Source organism: Centroberyx gerrardi, chromosome 16 (genome assembly GCF_048128805.1).
Source record: "Centroberyx gerrardi isolate f3 chromosome 16, fCenGer3.hap1.cur.20231027, whole genome shotgun sequence".
Classification (NCBI taxonomy): domain Eukaryota; kingdom Metazoa; phylum Chordata; class Actinopteri; order Beryciformes; family Berycidae; genus Centroberyx; species Centroberyx gerrardi.
Genome location: NC_136012.1, coordinates 8,052,131 through 8,075,923, shown reverse-complemented (window position 1 = coordinate 8,075,923; position 23,793 = coordinate 8,052,131). Strand labels below are relative to the sequence as shown.

Genomic DNA, 23,793 nt, shown 5'->3' with positions numbered 1-23,793 from the left:
CAGAGCTGCGCTGTGATTGGTCAGGGAAGTTTTTCGAATGGACGCATGGAAAATCCCCTGGCCGTCCAACTTCACTGTAGGCCTGAGGACAAATCGCTATGATATTCCTATAGTGTTCCCATAGGGACTATAGTGTCTGGCACTCAGTAGTGAGGTTATAGTAACCACATTGTACTTTATGGTATTGTCACCTGTAGTATCACTATAATGTAATGTTTATAGAGGATATTGTATAGTTAATAATTTTGTTGCGATATTTGTATAGTATCCTTCTAAAATTCACTATATGATTACTATAGTTCTTCTTAGTAAGGGTTATACAAGGTCTTTTATTAAGTCTCTTCATTATTATTGGACTACATCCAAACTGCTTGGGAAAAAAAATCCTCATTACTCAAAGCTGAAGAAAAAAAAAATCCAACTAGGCTAAATAAGCTATCCATGAATATCTAACTGTCCAGTTTAATTCATTTCAAAACCAAAAAATATCTGCCTTTCCATTTGAAAGAATGAAACCATCCAAGATTTATTAACCAGATTCCCAGGAGTCATGATTAATGAAAATGTGAGCTAGGAAAAAATATATATTTTTCTATCTATCTATCTATCTATCTATCTATCTATCTATGGACATACCTAAACAGTGACTATTAGTGGTATAGCCTAACCACTATCTACATTAATATAATACTGTAATAAACCTTCGATAAAACTGTTCAGACTGCTGTTTTAATCATTGCTGCCTTTCAAAGAAGTTGTCACAGTCACTGAAAACCAGGAGGGCTGCAGCTCTGCTCTCTGAAATCCAATCTATAGGCTACTGATGCTATTTAGTACTACTGCTACTGAAATGCTAACGCTGCATCTTATGAGAGGTATGACAGGTGCAGTGCATGCTGAGGCCAACTTTCAGCCAGCAGAGGGAGATCTTCGCCTAGACTCAGCACAACTAGATTTATCCTCCTTCCTTGGCTCAGTTTCTATAGGCTGGTGGTGACTCCCAAAAATGTGGAATACTTTGATTTCACTGTTATTTTCTTAATTTGAAGTTAGGAGAGTGACAGAATGAGATGGGAAAGTCTGTTTTGATCACTCTCTCCACCTACAGTATAAAAAGTTGTCCACTTTTGAATCAAACTATATACAACAAGGGGGTTCCTCAGGCAAAATCTTATCAAATGGGAGTTCATGGCCCCAATGTGTAGTAAATCATGATGATTTCACCGTTCTTTGAAGAAATATATAAGCTTGAAGGTTTTGTTTCTGCTAGACTGTGGGGTTTGGGGGCAGGGATGGGCTCTAGTTTTCTGCTTTCTTTTCTTTAATTTCTTTTCTTTGTTGTATGGTCTAGTCTGTTAGAATGTACTTTCAGTTTTATGTACGAATATTTTTCTTTTACTACTATTACTACAACTACTACTACAGCTACTGCTATTACTACTATTACTTCTACTATCACTGCTGCTGCTGCTGCTGCTACTACTACTACTACTACTACTACTACTACTACTATTACTGCTACTACTACTACTACTACTACTACTACTACTACTATTACTGCTACTACTACTACTACTACTACTGCTATTACTACTACTAGTAGTAGTATTACTTCTATTACTGCTACTGCTACTACTACTAGTAGTTGTATTACTTCTATTACTACTGCTACTGCTACTACTGCTGCTACTATTACTAGTAGTATTACTTCTACTATCACTACTACTACTACTGTCTCATAGGTCTTGAAGGTATCTTCAGAGGAGAGCTGGGTCTCACTGAGGTCACTGGTGTCTAAGACTCAGTGCCATAGAAACTCTTCCTTCCTGGTCCTGATGGGCACCAAGGCCCATTCATTTGGATAGTTAGAATGGCAAGAGAGTAAAACACAAGCAACCGCATTTGCCACAGTTTGGACATAAGAAACTGAGAGAGAAGAGAAAACTTCAAGCCAATAATCACTGGAGCCAGCACACTCCAGTATTGTTACTATTGATTCTGATTTTTGTAAGTTATTGTTAAAATAAGGGTGTAACCCGGGATAGAGGGAGGACTCAGGTTGACCAGCTGCTATTTGGCCAGAACAAGACAGCTATCAAATCCCATGATAAAGATGGCATGACCTTTTCTCAGTGTGAGTGTTTGGGTTCATCTAGCTGTGTTTATGCAGCAGAGAGTGGAAGAAAGTCCTCTGGAGTCTCTGTTATCTAATGTCTGCATTACTATCATGTGTTGTTTATGCTCTGCAGCTGGTGGGATGCCCTCATTACACTGTGCATTTCTATGCCTTTTTGTGTGTGTGTGTGTGTGTGTGTGTGTGTGTTTGTGTGTGTGTGTGTGTGTGTGTGTGTGTGTGTGTGTGTGTGTGTGTGTGTGTGTCAGCAGCACCCATATCTCAAGTAGATGTGAGAGTGCTCTCTGTGAGATAACCAGTATGTGTGAAGCCGGTTTGAACCAGTGATGAGGGCAAGAACACACACACACACACACACACACACACACACACTTACACACAGATGCACACCTGCACCCACACGCTGGTCATCAGGACAAGGAGTGTGCCTTTGTTTGTTGGTGTCACATTTCGACCCCTCCCAGCTCGGGCCCCTATAAAAGCCCAGTGGACGGAGCGGTCCGGTGGGGTTTGCTAGCTTCCACCCGAGGGGACTACCGTCAGCCCGGGCAAGACCGCCGCCGGCACCGTCAGCCGCACCACCTCCACCACCGCTGGTCTCTGCAAACCGCCCCGAGCTGCAAACATGGCTCCCTATGAGAAATCCATGGAGATGATGCCCTTCAAGCAAAGGAAATGCCTCGGTAAGTCACTCAGGACAGACGTCTCCTCACATTTCGGGTTGAATCTTTGATCTCTATAATTACTTGATCCACTTGTGTGAACACAGTGGGCCTACAATGTATAGATATAATGTGTATAACATGTTGTCCTCCATTTCTCTTTAGAAACAAGGAAAGATGAAGTGTGCAGTATTCGGTCTAAATTCCCTAACAAGTTGCCTGTGAGTTGGTTTTCCACTCTTTTATACTACAAATATATTGCATTTAATCAACAATTTCCACTTTACACTGTGTGTGATGTTGCCCCACCAGTTGATCACAGATGCCTGTGTGTGTGTGTGTGCAGGTGATTGTGGAACGGTACATCCGCGAAAAGACTCTTCCCCTGTTGGACAAGACAAAGTTCCTGGTTCCCTTCGAGTTTACCTTGGGTCAGTTCCTTTGCCTGCTCAGGTAAGGATCTGTGAATGGTGTGTGTGTGTGTGTGTGTGATCATTTTGAACTCTTTGGCCCCATCTTTGCCCCATTTCTCAGCCAGTTTGTTACTGATCTTCCCTTCTCAGTGCAGCCATCGCTCCTCTCTACTTTCTCCACCAGCCTGCTAGATTTGCCACTGTTCCTCCTCAGCTTCTCCACCTCACACTCGTCTTTCCTCTGTCCTGAGCCTCACAGCCCACACACTGTCATCTGTCTGTCATTTCTCATCCCTTTCCCCTCACTGCTCTCTCCCTCTCTCTCTCCCTCTCTCTCTCTCTCTCTGCCTCTCAGGAACAAGATAGACCTGGAGTCGAGCCAGGCTCTGTTCCTCCTGGTGTCGGAGAGGAGCATGTCCTGCATGTCTGCCAGCATGCGGGAGGTCTACTCCCAGTACAGAGACCCCGACGGCTTCCTCTACATCACCTACGCCTCTCAGGAGATGTTCGGGGCTCACCCAGCGGCCACACCGCCCTGCTGAGCCCGAACCAGCGAAGGCCCGAACCAAAATGAACTGAACTGAGTCCACCTTGACCAACGGTGGCACCGGAACACAACTGGACTGAACCGAACACAGCCGAACTGGAGTAGAAGACACCAAAACTGAGAAAGGCCAAACTGGGCCAAACCGAACCAAGCCGAGTCTGGATTTTATTTTTTTCCCCAACATGCGTACCAACCTACCTCATGGACCCTTCTGGACCTTCGACACTGCCAAATCACTCCAAATCGCTCTGGCACTTCAACTCGCCGAGACTGGACTCCTGATGATGTCTTTTTTTTTGATTGATTGATTATGTGATTGGTTAACTAACTGATCGATTGATCATGTGTTCTGTTAGGAGATAGCAGAAGACTCTTTAGAAAGATTGATTTGAGTATAGAAGTCAGTAGATAGAGATGCCTGATGTTTTCTTGAGCAGACAGTCGAGAGAGAGGAGAGACGACATGCAAAGGTCTCCGAGTGTCGTGAGAGTATTCTGTCCCTCCCGAAGCTCCGGGGGATTCTTTGACATTTTGAATTTTAGCCGGTTACATCTCTTCACTGGGCATTTGTCACAAAAATGTCTACATTTTCCCTACAGATACCCTAAAAACGTCACAGAACTGCAATGCCGATACAGAAACTTGAATGCAAAAATGTCAAAAGTTTCCCCCATCCCTCCTAACCCCCCCCCACCCTACAAAAAAGGGGTCAACGTCTGCTGGTCATCAGACTCCTTCGTAGCACTTATCTTCTCCTTCCTCCTCTTCCTCTCCATCCTCCTTCTCCCTCAAAAATGTGAAAATGAGACGGACTGCGAAGGCACTCAGTGAAAACCTGGATGTCAGTTTCATGCTGCTCTGATGTGTTCTGTACCCAGCTGTCCATATTCCAAATAATAAAGTAATCCTTGCCCTTTTAATGTGTTGACTTTGTGTGGCTTGATGCATTCAGAATATATTTAAATATATGTGGAGACAATAGGCTGAAAGATAGACCCGTCACAATATGATGTAGGCTTGTTTTTACATTGATCACCATGCATTTTGGAGTTTATCCAATGTGGTTTTCAAAGGGTTTCATAAGACCCAAGGGGTTGTAGAATCTTCTCAACCCATAGAGGAACCATGGAATCCTTCAAGTTGAGTTAAAACATGAAAATCACCAAAATGTTACAAGGTTTTCACATGACAACAGTGTTTTTTAACCTTTCAGAGACTTGTGTGGATGGGAATCTACTACATTATCTAGAACTGAGCCTCTTATATAAAGTCATGGGCGTGTTACAGTGGGAATCCAGTGTTTTCCCAGTGTAGCTGTTGTACTCACATGTACAAATACATCATCGTGCACACACACACACACACACACACACACACACAGCTGCCCCATTCCTCACCTGCGTCTGAGAAGTGGCACTCCCTACACACAGCCATGTTATATAAGCCTGAACTAGTCAAATATCTGCATGGGTCAGTGTGTCAGAGAGAGGGGGCGGAGGGACTATTTTTAGACGTGGAAGGGACAACTGTGACCCACAAACTTTGAGAGACGGGTAAAAGAAAGAAAAACCCAGAGAAAGACGGTGAGAGTGACAGAAATGAAAACAGAGAAACAGAAAAACAGGGAAAGGCCCCTGTAAACAGTGGAAGAAAGGAAGGAAGAGGGAAAGAGAGACTGGGGGAAGATAGTGACGTACTCGCAGAAGAAGACAGGAAAAAGGAAGCGGGGTAAAGGAGAGATAGACAGAGGGGGAACAGCTATCCAAACACACACACACATACAGTCATGCACCCTCTCGCTTCACACCGCTGTGGGCATTCCAGCAGCACTCTGTCAGTGCTTCATCACAGCAGAACAAGGGGACTTCTGGACATCAAGTGTGCTGCTACCAGCTGTAAATTATCCACTCAGCCAATTAGCCACAGTGGACTCACAGTTATGAGCAGGAAGGTTACTTTAGTGCTACACCTACGCCTGCTAGTGTCCCCATAGGCTGACATAGGCAGACCTAAAAACGTATAGGCAGACACATTAGAGCATCATACTTTCCCAAATTTCACCACAATTTTGAAAATCTTCCACTAAGTGATAGAATACATGCAGTATATTTTGATGGAGTATGCCACATTAGCTGCTACATATGTCGATATGGGCTTCACGATTCATTGCAACCACAATACGATGTAATATATAAAAGTTCAATGACAACAAAGTATGACTGTGCAGAATTATGTTTATTTCTGAGCCATAAAGCTTTCTAGCAATGGGATTGGCTTGCTAGAATGTAAACAACAATTTAAAAATATAATTACAAAGTGCAATTAATATAATTCAGGTAATGCAGCTAATATCGCAATTCATTTTTCTGCCCCACGATAGGTATTGTCACATTTTCGTATTGCAATATATTGAATTTCGATATATATCGAAATTATATCCTAGTAATGGAATGATTTGTTAGATTGTTTTGAGAACTAGTTTCTTATTTCACTGTTATTGTTAGTACTGCCATTATCATTTTTATTTTTATGTTCTTTGGCAGTAAGTACCTTTGTATTTCATGCCTATTTGAACTTGAATTTGAAAGATGTTTCAAATGAAATGTAAGGAACCTATGGAGCACTTCCTTATCAATACCATCATCCATACAATGTGAGTTATAATGTTTACAGTGAGCAGTGGCTCTGTAGCTGTGGCTGCAGCACAGTGCAGTGCAGTGGGGAACTGCACAGCACAGCACAACACCATTGCATTGTAAATGGCCCTCGCATCAGACACAGGCAAACACAAATACCTGTAATGACTTACAGAGACACAAGAGAGCGCCTCTGGACTCTGTCGAAGATGAAATCTCATACCACTGTGGTGCACAACAGCCAGTGGAGATCATGTGTATCTGACGCTGATAATCTGTGTGCAGAATTTCCGTTTCCATGGTGGTTGAATGTGCTGATGCGGGAGAGGCGCATGACTTTCCAAAACTGGTTTGGGTTGAGAATTAAATAGACGGACAACAATGTGTTTTCGAGTGGTGGATCAGTAGTGGGTCAACAGTGGGTCCTAAAGATACCAAGCACCACGCCAAACAGCCAAGTGATGTATTCATGCTGAGGTGAACATATGTGGATCAAGGCACAAGCATGGAAATATGTAAACATACGTGCACAGACATGCAGGGAAAAGGTAATATGAGGATGTTTTTACATAATTCACATTCCTGAGCACCTGTCACCTGCTTGGTATATCTAACCATAGAGAGAATGAGAGAGAGAGAGAGAGAGAGAGAGAGAAAGAGAGAGAGAGAGAGAGAGAGAGAGAGAGAGAGAGAGAGACTGATTTATGATTGTCATAAGTAGAAAGCCAGGCAGTTAACGGCCACACTCATTTTTGGTGACAGGGTTCGTATGCAAATGAGGAACCACCATATAATTACAGTCAATCAAATTTTATAGGCTGTGGGGTGACTGATTTGTGTTTCTCTTTCTCATGGCTCTATTTAAATCTTACATGAACACAAGAGCATTTGAATTACGCAAATAGACCTGGAAGCACATCCAAACCTGTCCGGGTTACAGTATCTCTCCTATACTTTCGGTTTCTTACCAGCTTCATCTTCATTATGGCTTCAATGAATCGTCATATGAGAAACTTTCCTGACTTTCTCTGCCTGTTTATGATTTGTGCTCCTCACCCCAGGCCTGGAGCGAATTTCCAGCACTGTAAATTGTCTCCACATGTCCTCTAACTGTTCCAGAGTATCCCATGATTGCTCTCTCTCCCTCTGTCTCCACCACTGTCTTCAATACTCTCAAAAATGTCCAGTCAGAAGCTACTCATTTTATGGGCAAATGGCCTTGTGTGTCCTCAGGCGTTGGCTTTGACTGTGCTTGCTGTTGCTGCTGAGCTGGCAATGGCCACTGCTGGCCTACAGAGGGCAGTAAACTACATTTCACTGTAACTGCCAAAATGAGACAATTTCAAAATAAAAGTCAATATCTGGATGGCCTCTGGATGACACAGTCCTCAGCATGACCCCCTCCACCAACCACACCTATACACAACTATACAATGCAAGTAAAAGCTATCATTTAATATTTGTTAATATTGGTTTTTCTCATTTTATTTAGTGGCTCCTTTTTGTGGGCTGCAACGCATAGCTCTCAATAAACGGCTAGTCGAGTGCCCTGGTTTTCTTTTGTCATATCTAATAATAAAGTCAAACTCAAAGCTTTGTCAGCGAAACTGACATTATGTAGCATAAATAAAAATACACATTACCACAGGACCGATGGTAAATATTTCCTTTTTATTTATCTGGCAAAATAATAAAAAGGGAAGCATTTGGAAAGAGCCTCAAAGTTAACAGTCAGAAATACAAAAATATAGATAAAACAATTCTAACAGCTGATTTGATTTCTCTCCTCTCTCTCCAAATGGAAAAAAGCTATGTTTCTTTGGATCAACATATAATATATGGACTGTATACTTAGACATCTTTTACACAGGATGTACAAATCCACGTCCAACCCCATCATGCAACCTCCGACCCCCGTGTGAATCACTTAACGATCCAGTATTGTCCATCAGTTGGCAATTCATCCGCCCCCCACCCTCCCCCATTTATTTCTTACAGATACCTGCACACTCATCCCCTAATGCACAACGACCCCAGCGCCCTGCCCCCCCTCCCGCCTCCCCCCAGAAACCCTCCAGTCTCTCTCTGGTGAAAAAGATCACAGCAATTCCTCCTCGCGGTGCGTTCGGGAGCCTGGAGACCCACGGCTTGCTACAGGATGATGCTCATGGCTCTGCCCACGCCGGCTTGGCACGCTGCGTAGGACTTTTTGTCTGGGAAGTCCTAAGCAGCGAGCAAAGCTCGGACGCGGGAGGGAGGGGTCTCCAGGCCGCTCCCCTGTTCTCCGGTTCACTAGGCCTCCAGCATTCCCCCGCGCTTGGACGGGGGCACCAGGTGTTCTGGCAGCTCGCCCGGCAGCTCGTGGCCCTCCAGCTTCACCTTGATCAGGTGGTTGGCCAGGGCGAACTCCTCGTCGTCGAGGTGGCCGTCTTTATCCACGTCGGCCAGCTTCCAGATCTTCCCCAGGACCGTGTTGGGCAGCTTGGACTTGAGCATCTCCTTCTTGGCCGCGGCGCCGGACACTTTGCCGTTGATGGGAGAGAGGGTGTAGAAGATCTCGTCGTACGAGGGCTTGTCACGGCCCACCACCCACTCCAGCTCGTCGATGCCTTCGCTAGCCCCCTCGCCGTAACCGTGGCCGAAGGGCCCGCTCATGGCGCCCTCGAAGGCTCCGCCCTTGACGGACTGGCTGGGCATGGTGGCCTCCTCCTGGCGTACCAAGGCCATGAGGCGGGCGATGTCGTTGGCCAGCATGTCCTCCACGGCCTCCAGCAGCTTGGGCTTCAGCGCTGGGAACTTGGAGAAGTCGTGGCCATTCAGCAGCTCCTAAAGGGAGGGGGGGTTGAGGGAAAACAGGAATTGGTGATGGAAATAGATCAGTCTTCACTGGCTACCAATGGGAGTAGCATACAAGAAGCAGGATTTCCTGGCAAACCAGGAAAAATAAATCTCGTCCCCGTCCTGGCCCATCCTGGGGGGCAAGGGGCGGAAAAGAGGGCAGAAAAGGGAGAGCGTAGGAGGGTTGGAAGGTCATTTTACTCCAAAACCTTTCTTGGTACATTTTATAACACCACATCCTTTGTTTTTAAAATGTCAGTATACTGTGTAGTGGAGAGTCAAAGCTATCATTTCATCAAACCTGTACAGTTGTGGATAGTAAATCACTGTATACCCTCTTGTTGGCTGGATTTAACTTGTTTTTTTGTCTCCCATGATGAAATCTGGGGAGGGACTATGGATCGGCTCTGGTCCATCCATCCATCACGCAAATCTTGGACACCACTGATCGGATTTTGTCAAAACTTTGGGGAATGATGCATCTTTTTGCTGTGTTCTGCCATTTTCAAAATATCACTGATTGGTCCAAGGTGTGCACTACAATGTTTATCTTGGACGTCAATGAATGGCACCTACTCTTCCCTTTCCCTGCCTCATACATTCAAGAGACATGAGGTAACATATTTTCTACTTATCGTCCCACTCCAACTCTGCATCATTCATGGGGGACGACATGTTTACCGCTTACTTGTTTTAATCGTCTCACCTGCATCTTGCCGAGTTTGGGGAAGTCTCCAGGTGAGATCTGGTGCTCCTTCTCGATCTTCAAGTAGATTTCTCCCAGGTTGGAGATCAGCTCCTTCTTCTTAGACTCCTTCCCAAACACACTCGGCATCTCCTTCTTCAGAGAACTGATGATGTAGGCTTGCACCTGGACACCATATCCAAACATAAACAGAATAGTCTGACACTTGCCCACTAATTAAATTCAGACTATTCTATATATTCAATAAAAATTTTAAAAACTTTGTCAGTGGAGCACTAAAAGAAAAAAATCTATTTATTGGTTTGCCAACAAGAAAAACTGAAGAGGGAAATACTGATTTGCTCAATATGGATTAGTAGCAGAAGTAACAGATAACCATCTTCTTCTTGTAAATTTACAAGATTACCATATCAGCAGACTGCTAAAAGACTCACTTCTGCCTTTGGGTTATTTAGAAACAAGGGGAATGTAAATACTAACAAAGTTGCATAAAGTAGGACTTTTCTGGGCATTCCTTAGAGAGGGGGAGTGACAGAATGAGAGCAACAGAGAGAGAGAGAGAGAGAGAGAGAAAATGCACGAGGTAGAAAGTGAGAGTACTGACTGAAACTAAAAAAAACAACCACTGAAAAAAAAACCACACACTGTCTATAATCTGACTGATATTTAAGAATAACAACCATGGTTCGACGCAGCTTTTGAATGATTTGTTATTAGTGCCAACCTTAGCGAGGCGTGCCCGCTTGATGAGGTCGTTGAGTTTGCGTAGCGCTGCGTTACGTGGCAACGACTGGATGTCCAAGAACAGGTCCTGCTCCTCCGCCTCAAACAACTTCCTGTTGTCAGGGACCAACAGGGGCTGGGCCCAGAACGACCCGATGTACACGCGTACCACCTGGAATAAGGTTCCACAAAGTTAGCTCACTCCCCATTGTCTGTCAGGTTTTAGTTTACTGCCCACACCCATAGGAGAGGAAATTCTTTTCGCAGGTCACATGCGTGTGACACCGCAACCCGGCTAGAGTGTAAACAGACACAAAAATAAATACATATACGCAAAAAAAAGACATTCAGGATGTCTAACAATGTAATAAGGGATTGTCAGGTTGACTTTTATGTGCACCGTGCTTCACATTGTGTGGAGAGGCTTTGCAACGCAACACACTCACAAAGTCAGTAAATAATTATCAAGGTGATCCAAAGGTTACTGTGGAATAGGTTTATGATTATGGCCATAGACCAAACATTAACAAAACTGTCGGCACAGAATCATAAACCAAGGAAAGTCACATGACACCAGGTGGTAAATATGAATTGAGAAACATGGTAATAAAATCTTTGTAATGACTGTTTCACTTTCATTGCATTGATAAGGAGTTTTCCAATTCTCCTATGCCTACTGTAACTGACATGTTGAAAACCTTGGCCAGGACAACCTTAAAATCTGTCACAAGTCTCTACTATTACTATGGAAAAGGCACTTGACCTCTGTCCTAGCTAAAGGCAGCCACATTTTTCCTCTTAACATTAACAGAGTGATGACATTACCCAGTGACACCTCCGATGACCTCACCAACCAAACAAAAAAATTGTTCACAAGGCAAAGTAGGTCTAACAAGTGATTCCTGCCAACTGAATGCCTTGCAGTCAGTGTGGGAAAACAACACTAGCCACCAGCAAAATGCTGATATATTTGGCTTTGGCAGGTACATCTGTCTACTCTAGCAGCCAATTCAGTGACTAACCAGCCGATCAAGTTTTAGAATAATTTCCATATGTTCGACTGGTGAATGCTTGGATTCACTTGCTACTTGTACTCCCCTCTAGCCCTTATTTTGACTGGGACTTGGGACGCAAGCTAACTGGCTACTTTACAGGCAGCAGTCCCCGTTGGTTTCACCGAAGAATGCTACCAAGCCAATTTTAAGGAAACTGAAGGACAAACATAAAAAAAACACTTAAGCACACGGTCACAAGCAATGAAAAACAACCACGTAAAATCCAAAACATCAAGCTACCCCTTTTAAACTCCCTCACCGCCCTTGAAAAATGCCACCTACCTCAGGTGTGTTGATGATTTTGCCCAGGGACCACATCAGCGCTCCATAGACCCTCATCAGCTGCTGGGTGCTGATCTGGTCCGCCTTGTTCAGCACCACGCGCATCTTGTCCTCGTGATTCTTGAGGGCGCGGATCACCTCGGAGAACTCGTCCGAGATGTCCAGCTTGTGGGCGTCGAACAGGAGAATGATGCGGTCCACGCGCTCAGCGAACCACTCCAGCACCGCTGCAAAGTCGTAGCCTACGGGGAGAAAAGGAGAGGAGAATGGCTTCTTAAAGACCGATTTGTACACACAGTATGGCGCCCCATGGTGACAAACACTGTCACCCCGCTGCAGGCTTTGTTTAGGAATTGATGCGTGAGATTCAAGAGATTTTTTCCACTCTAAAATTGACTGGCTGAGCCTCCGAGATGAAGCCTGACAGATTAACACGGGTCTTAAATGTATTTTGAGGCTACAAATGCTTGGCTTACATTGGTGGCATTCATAAAATACTGAGGTACCAGTGTTTTGAGTTATGATGGACTGTGATTTTCCATATATAACTCCATTTTCCAAGTCATGCCGATAAAGCATCTAATAAAGTCTGGATAAGGGCTTTCAAAAGGGAAGGCTTTTTCCTGGTTACTTATTAACTGACATTACTGAGACAGCAGGAAATGTAAGAAAGAAAGGTGTACAGCGGAAGATGGAAAACAGTAAAAGAAAGGGGTTTGAACCTGAGTCCTCTGGAGAATCTATGTTTCACAAGGTGGGCTCAGTACACCATCTACTGGGCAGCAGACCCAGCAGGTACATGGCTAATATCAGGGATAGTGTTCGGCACTGCTTTGCAATGTGACTTATCATAAGGAATAAGCTTATCAGTGAAGGGAAGGTCAAAGAAAAAGGGAAGAGAAAGAGAGCAAAAGCTTGAGACAGAGAGAAGAGCATTAGCATAAAATACTATGGTGCAGCAGTAATGGAGCGCACGCTGGTAGGAAGTGACACGCCTGTGCCTGGGGTGTGCTACAAACACATTTCTACAACTGCTAGAGCATTGAAACATACTATTCACTTCTGCCTTTGACTAATTTAGAAATAAGAGGAAGCTAATAACTCAAGTTACATAAACTAGGTCTTTTTTCTGAGCTTCCCTTTTGCCTTAAGGAACTGTGAAGGGAGGGAGGGAGAGACAGAGAGAGGGAATTATGGTTTTGATTAGTGTCTGTGTCATCTGATCAGAGAAGAATGTAGTTGGTCTAAAAGCTCATCTAGGCTGCCGCACAATCAGTGCCAGATCTGCTGCACATGCATTCCAACATGCCTAGCTTTTGTCTGTCTGAGCACGTGTATATTAGAGAGAGGGAGACAGAGAGATGGATAGAGAAAGAGAGAGACAAAGGCAGGGGGGTCAAAGTGAAACCAAAACCCAGTGTGTAATTAAAAGAGAACGAATCAAGGGTAGTGAAAGACAGAGGCAGAGGATGTAAGAAGGAGGCAGACATCATACCCAAACAAGAGCGCGTGTCTGCATGTGCGCATATAAAAAGTGAAAGTTAGGGGGGGATAAAAAAAAGGGAATGTTTAAAAGATTCCTGTGGGATTCAGCTGAGGACATTCCTCCTCCTCCTTCTGTCCAATGGCTTCTTTCAACACACATGTCCCTGTGCAGGCAGGCAGGCAGGCAGACAGAAAGACAGCTGCTCAGGCCCAGGCTTACTATAGCCCGCATTAACAACTGCTACGCCTACATATGCATGTGCATGCTAGGGATGCACCCATACCATTTTTGCACTGACGAATCACACTCCTCTGGGCCACGACAAAGCTGAAGAGGGCTAAATTTACAGTACAGTCCGATACTTGTGCCAATCCTACACTAACCGGCATATTAGAGAGATCTAGCATGCTTCTCTTAGTGAAAGAAAGTCAAAATGTTTGGCTTCCATATCTGACATGTCACACGTTGCCCTTAGTATCGGATTTTAGCACTAAGGGAAATTATCTGACACAATACCGTGGTTTAGCCTGGCATGAGCCCGGGATCCACCAGCATTCCTAGTAGATGTGCGCACACACACTCACACACAGAGGCCTGTCATACCTCAGCTGCACAATCCAGTCAGCCATGTTTATATATTAGACTGACAGTACAGTATGTCTGTGGAGTACAGTACTCTATCTGTGTTTATACAGAAACAGAGGCAGACATAAAGATAACCACGTCTGTATGTGTGTGCACGAGACAGGTAGAGCGTGAGTGTGTTTTGTGTGTGTGTGCGTGTGAGAGTGTGTGTGTGTGTGCTATGGAGAGTTAGAGTGCGTAAGTATGTATGTATAGAAACAAAATTGTCTGAGGTAAGCGGCGTCAGATTTCGTTCCCTCCCTAGACAGGGTCACCTCGACATGCACCGGTCCCTTCACACACACACACACACACACACACACACACACACACACACACGTTCCTTATCAGATGGCACTTATTTACATTTATGTTTACAGTCGCTTCTTTGGCCTTTTCGGTCTCTTTAACGACCGTCCTTCATGCTCTTTCTCTCTTCCCTTCTCTCTGACCGCTCTCCCTTTCATTCTCTTCCACACACCCTCTTTTTTTCTCCCTCGCTGTCTCAGGAGAAATTGGAGTCAATAAAGAGCGGATTGACTAACTGTGTAATATCAGCCCTCTGCGCAACATGGGGGGGGGGGGGGGGGGGGGGGGGGGGAATTCTTGCTACACTCCCTGCTTTACTCCGCTTCCTTTCCCCAGAGTACACAAAAACGTCAAATCATCCCTTGTTGCCGTATTTATACTTCCTCTAAAAAGGGGCACAGAACAGGTACAAAAAGCAGAAGTTGTGTTCCGTTCCTCCATTATCTTTTGCCTGTGTTTTGTAAGCTCATCAAAAAAAGTACGAGGAAAAACTGTGTATGTGGCGATTCTTAAGTGACCCTGCAGGTCACGCCGTTGTTGCAGCAAGTGGAGAATTAATCACAGTATGAAGTGATTTCTTTCCAGAGAGCACTGGGGTGGGGAGTGAGACAGAGACAGAGATAGAGAGAGAAAGAGAAAGAGAGAGGGAGAGAGAGAAACAGAAAGGGAGAAAATAAAGACAGAATGAAAGAAAAACAAAAAGAGACAAAAAGACAGAAACAGAGAGAGACACAAGATATGTTTCCATCTAATCATCAAGCCAATTTAGGTGACCTTACAAAATGTAACTTGATGAAATGAAACGTTATTGTTCTTGTTTTGTGTAAGCTAATATTTGTCCTATTTCATGCTGTGTGAAGATGAAAACAAAGAAATGCACTTGGCAATATTATGAAGCACCAACTGGCCCTATCACCTACACTGGGGCCTTATGGAGCGACAACACACTGACATTTTTACCTGCCTTGTGGGAATATCCAGGATGACAGCAAAAACGTTGCCATGTCATTATTTATTTGACAAATGTATCACAATTTATCGCATAATTCGCTTGGCAACAAAAATCCTTTCCACTTAAAAAAAAAATATATATTTTTTTTTTTCCCCCATTCAGCCTTTCTAATTCGATACATCATAATTTGCATGGATGAAAGCCCGGCTAATGACAGATGTGAAAACAGAGACACAGACACACAGACAGAGGGATGTGAGAGAGGACACTGACCTAGATAAACATAGGTAAAGAGACAGGAAGTGAGCAAGCTTCAAAGTGCTCTGCTCCCTCTCCTAGCCTCCGTCATGCTGAGAAGGCCTCCATGTTAACTGAGATTTACATGACCTGTTTCTTTAGGCTCTGGCCCGAGGAGGCAAGAGCCAAGTGCGGGTCTGACAACAATGTGGACTACACTGCTACACATATTGGAGAGAGGCAGAGGGAAAGGGAGAGGGAGTGTGTAGGTTAATTGTTTACTTCTTCGTGTTTGAACTTCTGACTTCCTGTGGGTATATTGTGCAGGCTTTTTATCAGGTGTATTTAAGTATTGTGGTTGAGGGGAGGGTGTGGCTGTGTACAAAACCTAGTGGGTGGTTGAGTGAACAAATGAGTGTGAGTGTAAAGTATGTGTGTGTGTGAGGCAGACCTCTACTGATCCTTTGTTTCTCCCCCGACAGGATTCCAGGGGTATCGATGATACTGATGCTCTCCAGGACGGGGTTAGGCATCTGAGCGCACATGAACCTGCCGAGAAGCACAGAGAGAGAGGGGAAAGGGTTAGGATTAAGGTTAGGATAGAGAGAGAGATAGAGAGAGAGAAAGGAGCAAGAGAGAACGAGAGTGAAAGAGAGAGGGAGGAGGAGGGAGAGACGCACAGAACCAGTCGGGTGAGAGTGTTTATACATAAGCTTGGCATTAAGCAGGTGCTTTTCACTGACAACCTCCTCGCTCTCAGGCCCTAAGAGTAACATCAGTGGAATGCCCGTACTGGAAAAGCTACACAACTGGAGCAGTAGCAGTGGGGGGGTATAGGAAAAAAATTTGGTTCGGGGTGCAGCCACCGTTTCCACTTCCACAACTCCTTATAGGTCCAAAACCGTTCATATTTAGAGGATTATTTGATTATATCGAGACAAATTCTACAATACTGTCCCGCATAAGGGTCTTTAACACTGTGCATTCTTAGCCTAGGGTTGTTTAACCCCTGGGTTAACACTTAACCTCTATGTTAGTTTTGTTTTTTGAGGGTACAATAAGACTAGATGATGATATATTTTTTATAATCCTTTTTCTGACAGTAGGGGGAACTTACTAGTGGTCGGAGGCCACAGCTGCTGCAAGAATGTTAGGGAAATACTGGTAAACATTATAATAAATTATAATTCATGAATCATGGGCTTGAGCGATTCCTGATGCAACATCAGTCGATGCACAATGGCTCCCTTTAAGCTGGGACACGGGGGTTTTAAACTTTAAAGGCTGAATGAGGAGAGGAGCGAGCCGAGACACACACACACACACACACATAGATAATCACACTTTATGAAGCATGAGAGGATGAGTGGGCTGCGCACAAGCCCACGGTGTCCCGCTCGGGACAAAGAGGGCGATTGTTAAGACGACCCACAGCTTCAGAGTCCTCCTTCTCGCTCTGCTGCTCGTTCAGTCGCTGTGAACTAATATTCACAACATAAGCTCAGAGGCACCAGGTCACAAGACCGGGAGAACCTTGTCTTTACATTCTTGCTGCAACCGCAGCCAGGGCAGACACACACACACCGCAACCCCTAACAGAGGTCCCACACCACACGCAGGGGGAAAAAGGAAAAATCCAAGGACAAACAAGAAGTCAAAGAAATTTGAGAGAGGGGCTGTTATATAGATCCTATGCATGGTATTATATTACAATAAACCTGACTGCCAAAGATAACAAACATGCAGGTTTTTTTCCTCCCTCTGTCTCGGCCGATGGGGTATGATATCCAGTTGGAATCTTGGCTCAGGTTTTCCATTTAACTATCTAGCCCAACATTTTCCACACAGAGCTTCTAGAAAAAAAAAAGTCGGATGAACTCTAGCGGAATACTTAGAAACAGAGGCCTCTACCAGGCACGGGGGCCCACGAGCCTGGAACTGTCTGAAATCCTTTTCTGCTCATACTATGTCTCGAGAAAGTGTGAAACCCACCCCCTTTCTGGGGCTGCGGCCCTGGCATGCTGGCGGGGGTTAATGTTCCACGTCAGACCTGGGCGTGTGATTGGAAGTCAAGCTCCAGCTTAATATATAAAAGGTCTTCCTCTCTTGCCTCACCTCCTGCCCCTATGACCTGCTCTCACACCGTAACCTCAACTTCCCAGAGAGAGAAGAGGAAACGGGGTGGCTGCCGCTAGCAATGGGGATGTGGACAGGGAGGTTGCAACTGTGGCTCTTTTCCACATGTTTGTTTCCTTTGAGGTCTTGCTGAGTGTGTGTGCGTGTGTGTGTGCATGTATACTCTCTGCTTGTGCGAGTGTGTCCATGTGCGCATTTGTGTGTGTGGTATATGTGCTCTGCGAGGGAGAGGGCATGTGTAAGCCCCTATCACGGTAAAGTGCCGAGTCAGTGTCCTGGAATAACAGCCCGTGAGCAGCACAGGACGGAACAGGACAGTGCAGGCCGGGGCGGGGCGGGCCAGAGCGGAACTTACACTCTGCTGACTCGGGCTTTACTGACTACTGGCTCACAGAGAGCGCACAAACACATTGGGGGCCCTCTGACTGCAATGCTGCTTTGACTAAATGGGAAGAGAGCAGGACAATATACAGCACAGAATCCTCTGGTTTATCTGGAGGTGGAAGAGGAGAATAAAGATAAAGATGACGCAAACTCATCTGGGCCCTTGGGACTGCTCATTACAACAGCAATGGGAGGCAATCTGAAACTCAGCTGCAACTAAAGTGAAATGAGGGAGAAACTAGAGTATATCAGCTGTTAGCATTTGGATCTCTCAGTCCCAAGAGCACATTATATATGTGGGAATCAACTGACTGAGCTCTGTTTACTCTCTTCATAAATAACTGGTTATAGGATGTGCCAGTCCCATCTAAGCCTGGTAGTTAAAGGCTAATCCGCAGGCTGAATAACTATGGTTAGAGAGCTGCACAATGGAACTGTCATCACATCTAACCAGGCCCTATGTGCTTCTCCAAGTTAGAAAAGGTATTTTTTTCCCCCCCCAAATCAGCCAATTATCAAATTGACCCTTAATATTCCCTGTCTACTTTTATAAGTAAAACGACACTCCAACCCATAGTAGAAGGCCAATCTAAATACCGTTGGCCTTTTGTGTGGAAAATGGAAAAGTGGCCAAGTCTGAGCCAAAAACAGCCCAGTTCCAAAGTCTGGATGTGGTGCTCGACAAAAGCTTCATGTATGCCTGCTCTCGGCTACATGCCATCTTAACTGTAGCAGTTATGCATTAGGCCTACTCATACAGAGCTGTGTATATAGGTCATGCACCTGCTATTGCAGTCATAATCACACATCCTGCTATATGCTGGTATGAGCTACAAAAGGCTCTCATAAAGCCAGTGTATGACCACTGAACCTTCACTGTCCTTCTGAGTCAAGATGTAGGCTGTATTCAAAGAAAACCACAAGTCCCACGGTACCATGTGATTCCATCCAACAGTTTGACAAACGATGCTACAATGGACAATAGCCCTTATTTTCACATGTTGTTATCTGCTTCCTTCTGGAGTCTGGAACGGACTGCTCGAGCTGAGGGTTGACTCCTGGGCTGTTGAGTCATAGCCCTCTGATGAGGTCAGCAGAGGAAAGGGGAAAACCTAGTAGTCAATTTGAAATTGATTCATTTACTTATCTGAGGTCAACTGGGTTAGGATTCAGCCTGGCGCAATGGAATAATTAATTAAAAAAGTACAAATCCCACTCAGTTTGCACTCCAGGCAGACTAAAGCAAACACTCTAAATAATTGAGGGAAATAATTTCAGTAAATAATGGGAATGGGCCTAATTGGGAAGTGTCAACCTGAGTGAATTAGCCTTGTGTTGTTTGTCCTAATCCAGCATATGGCTGCACGGCCCCGCTGATAATCTGAAGCTAATGGGACAGATTAAGATCATGACTGTCCACAAGATAAGTAATGCGTGTGTGTGTGTGTGTGTGTATGTATGTATGTGCGTGCGTGTTATCCATCTGTTTGGCTAGCTCCTCCTGCACAAGGTGACACCATACAGACTGCTGCGGAGAGAGAGGGGATATGCCTACATCCTCTAAACATCAGCACAGGAAATGGGCCTACAAACAATCAGTTGTTAGCCATCTGATGTCATCATACACCCGCACAGAATAGACCGGAAGCATTTAAGTGTTCAAGACTTCATCTTCAAGTGTCACCATTCATGCTCAGACTATTTGTCATAACGCCGTGCTTGTGCTGTCTCACCTTGCAGTTTGTCTTTGGATATCTAGTGGGAGGCGCCCGCTTCATATTCCCAGTGAAACACCGGCATTGTTTCCACTCAACATCTGAGTAAGGCCTCTGATTAATCCGACTTTTTGGCATGAGGGAAGCTTTTGCGTCAGATTCTGTGTATATAAATTTGAGACATCATGGAGGATACCAGAACTGAGTGTCACTCTGAGTGACTCATGAAGCTGGGAAAGATTCTGGAAGATTCTCAGAGCCTCCAGGTCATTACCTGCACAGATGGACCTCTAATCAGCTGAGTGTCTTTGTCAAAAATATCACCTCGGTGGAACACCTGCTGACTCAACAACAACCACAGCATTGTCACAGATAAGCAATGTCACAATACTACAAGAAGATAGGCGGCAAAACCTTTAACCCTTTGAGATAAGATTTCTTAAGACCTATTCACAGGCAGCGGACATGGGAGTTGGCCTGTCGACTGCTACTGATGTAGCAACTCTTATACAGCCAGGGGGCATGAAACTCACGGCACCGACATCCTGGGACAAGACAAGGCAAGGTCATTGATGTTGCCTGGCAACATCAATAACAACTATTCCTATGTTCAAGGGGCCACGCTGTGACATCAGCACAAAGCAATGTGCCACAAGTGACTCTGCCCGGGTGCTGAGGAACAAGTGGCTGAACAGTACAAAGTACAAGAATGTTCACCTGCAACATTTGGTCCAGACTGGAAGTAAAAAGCCTGCTTCAACCTGCTAGGCTAATTCTGCCAGCTGGGATAGCCTTTGTATGGGGTTGTTGGAAAGCACCTACCTGCCCTTTCCTTTGCCAGACACAGACCGGCTCCCCAACCTAGCTATTGACACTAAACACATGCATTCTCTTGAGATGATGAAACAGGGGAAAAAAATACACACTTGGCTCAGAGACAGCTGGGAAAATTGTGCAACAGCATATTCTGTGGTTTTGTTTCAAAGAGTTTGCTACATGTAGGGGCTTGTAAAGGGGTGATTTAAATTTAAGAGGATGTGTTGTTATGACACTTGTCTTGACACACGACTGTACTAGCTGATGACGACTACTACATAAGCATGAGAATGGTATTCTGTCAATTTGATTCAGTCATTACTCAATAACTGTGGGCTTTGTGCTACTCGGTGGCTGTAATCCTACTGTATTACATTTTTCACATTGCCTGCTCAGGGTCTCCAGTAAGCTCATTAATGTGTTCTCCACTGAGGCGTGGGAACTTGGCAGAGGCTTTACCTGTTGAGGAACGCGTTGCCAAAGGCGTTGAGTTTGCGGAAGGGCTTTTTGGGGTCGACAACCAGAGCGTTGCCTGGTATCACCCCCTCCTGTTCACCGTGCATCACCGCGATGAAAGAGTCCGTGGTCGGCTCGGGGCCGATCCGCATACCGGGGAAGTCCTGCTCCATCAGGTGCCGAATGAAGGTAGTCTTCCCGGTGGAGTACTGACCCACCAGGAGGACCATGGGCTTGTTGTCGAAGTCGGCATCTTCGAGTGCCGGGGAGTGGAAGTCGTGGAATCGATACGTGTCCTCCAGTGGGAACAGTTTGGTCCGGTAGAGTCGCCGCAGCCCCTCAGACACGTTCTGGAACAGTTCTGGGTCCTTCTTTCCGTTTTTTCTGAACATGGTGCTTTCTTTGCCCTTGGTTGACACAACAGTGTCAGTCTCCAATAATTGGGTTTAATTCTGGTGTGGTTCTGTCACACCGTCAAGAGAGTAGCTGCCTGCTGGAATGAAGCAACGTTGGGCGAGGTCTTGGAAGTTTTTGTCCCCACCCTCTTCTTCGTTAGCTAGCCACACACTGCAAGTCAATCATTCGGGGAGGACACCCTCTTTAGCTTACGTTGGCTAGATAGCTAGCTATACTCCACCCAGTTGCAAAATTGTTCTACTTATTCTCTTTAGTGAATAAATAGCTAGCTGTAGATATCGCCTACACAATGTAACACATTTAAACCCGGCTCTTTGCGCGTAGCTAACTAATCCTAGCTACCGGCTGTCAGTTGTGTGACGAACACCACCAAAGAAGGATGACACGCAGATACCGGAAAAGTCATAAATATTTCACAATAAAAGCTCCAATGATGTCTGCAGGAGATACAGTATATCACTCAACACGACAATTTGTGGTTTGAATCCAATCCCACAGCTTTTTAATAATACTTTCTATCTGCTATTCCTTACCCCAAGAATATCACTGCTATTATTAATTTATGTTAATTTATTCATCCTGGTGAAACTCCAACCTATACATTCGCGCGCCACACACACACACACACACACACACACAGACACACACACAGAGACACACACACACACACACTAAAATTTCCATTAGCTTTCATGCATATTTTATTTTCTGTTTCGCTATGCTTTTCATGTCGTTTTATTTTTTACATTCAGTTTCAGTTAAAGAATTTAACTGAAAAAATTTTGTGTCCCTGAGAAATATGTTTGTTGTCTGATGTGTGCTTCTATTGTGTACACATCAACAGAGAAAGGTACTTGAATTGACCTCAGCTTAATAGTTGTATGCTTATATAGTAATCATCAAGTGTTTAGTTAGTTCATCTCAGAACATCCTCTCACCATTGTACTATTATAATGGCAATAATAAACACTGAAACTGAACTTATTTTTTTTTTTTCACTTTTGTGTGACACCATTATGGCAATTAATTTCAGTTCTTCACTCACTTTAGTTTTTTCATTTACAAAAATGTTGCTCTCATGTCTATTTTTGATCTTGGTTTTAACTTCAGTTAGCTATATCAAATTGCAAACACACACACACACACACACACACACACACACACACACACACACACACACAATGTGATATGTGAGGTGTCTTCCAATATACTCTTTCTGTCATCTGTGTACAAAAAAATGATAAACAAACTGAGAGACAATTACAGGACTATCATTTCCTTTATTGCAAAGAGGAAACTACAGAAATAACCACGGAAAACAAAAACAAGAAACACAAGGTGTTACTTCACACATCCACACTAAAATGTGGAAGTCACATGCATAGGCTGGAAGGCTATACAGAAAGTCCCGGCAGTGTTTCGATGACTAGGGGTGTCCCTCCACAGATAACAGCAGCTCCACTGGAGGCCAGAGCGTTTCCATATGGAGATGCTGTTACAGCTGGTGAGACCCACAGAAACAGGAGGGTTGACAGCACATTGAAGACCATGTGATTGTGTTGCCATTCATTTTAAGGCAGGAGGAGTGGTTGTGCTGTGTGCTGCAGACATCTACCATCCAGTGAGACAAAGAGAGAGATGTCATGTTATTCAGTCGACAGATAAAATGCACATTGTGTGAGTTCCCACTGACCTTTGCCTTGTGTGTCTGATAATGTGTCTATGTGGAACAGGGTTGTGTGTTGTTTAGGGTCAGCAGTTTCACTCGCAGGGGCCAGAAGGGCAAAGGGAATCGCAGGATGGTTGCTACAATATATTGTATATAGCAACTGTACAAAGGTAGACATGTCATACTGAGTTACACACATGAAATCATACTGCCCTCTTTTGGTAAGCATAAACCTCTGCTGACTGGATGAAATCAGATCACTTTACTGCAGGTTTTATATCGGAGCCATCGTATGATAATAGTCGGTAAAACATTATGCATGGTGCCTTTGTGTCCTCTGATCTTGGTTTTTACTGCTTATAAGATTACACCTCGCCCTACTGACGCCAATAAAATCAGAGTCATTGGCTGAATGAATGAGAGAACGTGCAGGAGAGCGCCAGGAGTCCGCAGGGTGCGCCATCCCGGTGAATGAATTTTAGCCACGCAATCCACTTCAATTAATCTTTTACTTACAGGCATTGATGTGACTTTGAACAGAAGTGGTAAACACGAGTGTGGATTCCACCCTCCTGTACTCCTCATCTCCTTAGTTT

General features: G+C 44.6%; 2 protein-coding genes across 2 annotated transcripts; one reads left to right on the top strand and one right to left on the bottom strand.

Moving 5' to 3' along the window:
• The first annotated feature begins 2,652 nt into the window (after positions 1-2,652).
• Positions 2,653-4,676, top strand: map1lc3cl (microtubule-associated protein 1 light chain 3 gamma, like). The gene is made up of 4 exons (XM_071897752.2): positions 2,653-2,817; positions 2,962-3,017; positions 3,143-3,249; positions 3,565-4,676. The coding sequence occupies exons 1-4, from the start codon at positions 2,760-2,762 to the stop codon at positions 3,749-3,751; spliced, it is 408 nt and encodes a 135-aa protein (XP_071753853.1). The 5' UTR covers positions 2,653-2,759; the 3' UTR covers positions 3,752-4,676.
• Positions 4,677-8,042: 3,366 nt separating this feature from the next.
• On the bottom strand, positions 8,043-21,866 carry ehd1a (EH-domain containing 1a). Its single transcript, XM_078289090.1, has 6 exons — positions 21,115-21,866; positions 16,056-16,153; positions 11,997-12,238; positions 10,661-10,831; positions 9,937-10,101; positions 8,043-9,218 (listed from the first exon to the last, which is right to left on the bottom strand). Exons 1-6 carry the CDS (start codon positions 21,501-21,503, stop codon positions 8,685-8,687), a joined length of 1,599 nt encoding a protein of 532 aa, XP_078145216.1. The 5' UTR covers positions 21,504-21,866; the 3' UTR covers positions 8,043-8,684.
• Positions 21,867-23,793: the final 1,927 nt, after the last annotated feature.

Bases quoted from the DNA above. Each gene is read 5' to 3' on its own strand.
- ehd1a (XM_078289090.1), bottom strand. From the start codon at position 21,503: ATGTTCAGAAAAAACGGAAAGAAGGACCCAGAACTGTTCCAGAACGTG. The intron at 10,832-11,996 runs GTAGGTGGCATT...ACCTTATTCCAG, and splicing joins AAATCATCAACACACCTGAG to GTGGTACGCGTGTACATCGG. The intron at 9,219-9,936 runs GTGAGACGATTA...CCCTCCCTTTAG, and splicing joins CCAAACTCGGCAAGATGCAG to GAGCTGCTGAATGGCCACGA.
- map1lc3cl (XM_071897752.2), top strand. From the start codon at position 2,760: ATGGCTCCCTATGAGAAATCCATGGAGATGATGCCCTTCAAGCAAAGG. The intron at 2,818-2,961 runs GTAAGTCACTCA...ATTTCTCTTTAG, and splicing joins CAAGCAAAGGAAATGCCTCG to AAACAAGGAAAGATGAAGTG. The intron at 3,250-3,564 runs GTAAGGATCTGT...TCTGCCTCTCAG, and splicing joins CAGTTCCTTTGCCTGCTCAG to GAACAAGATAGACCTGGAGT.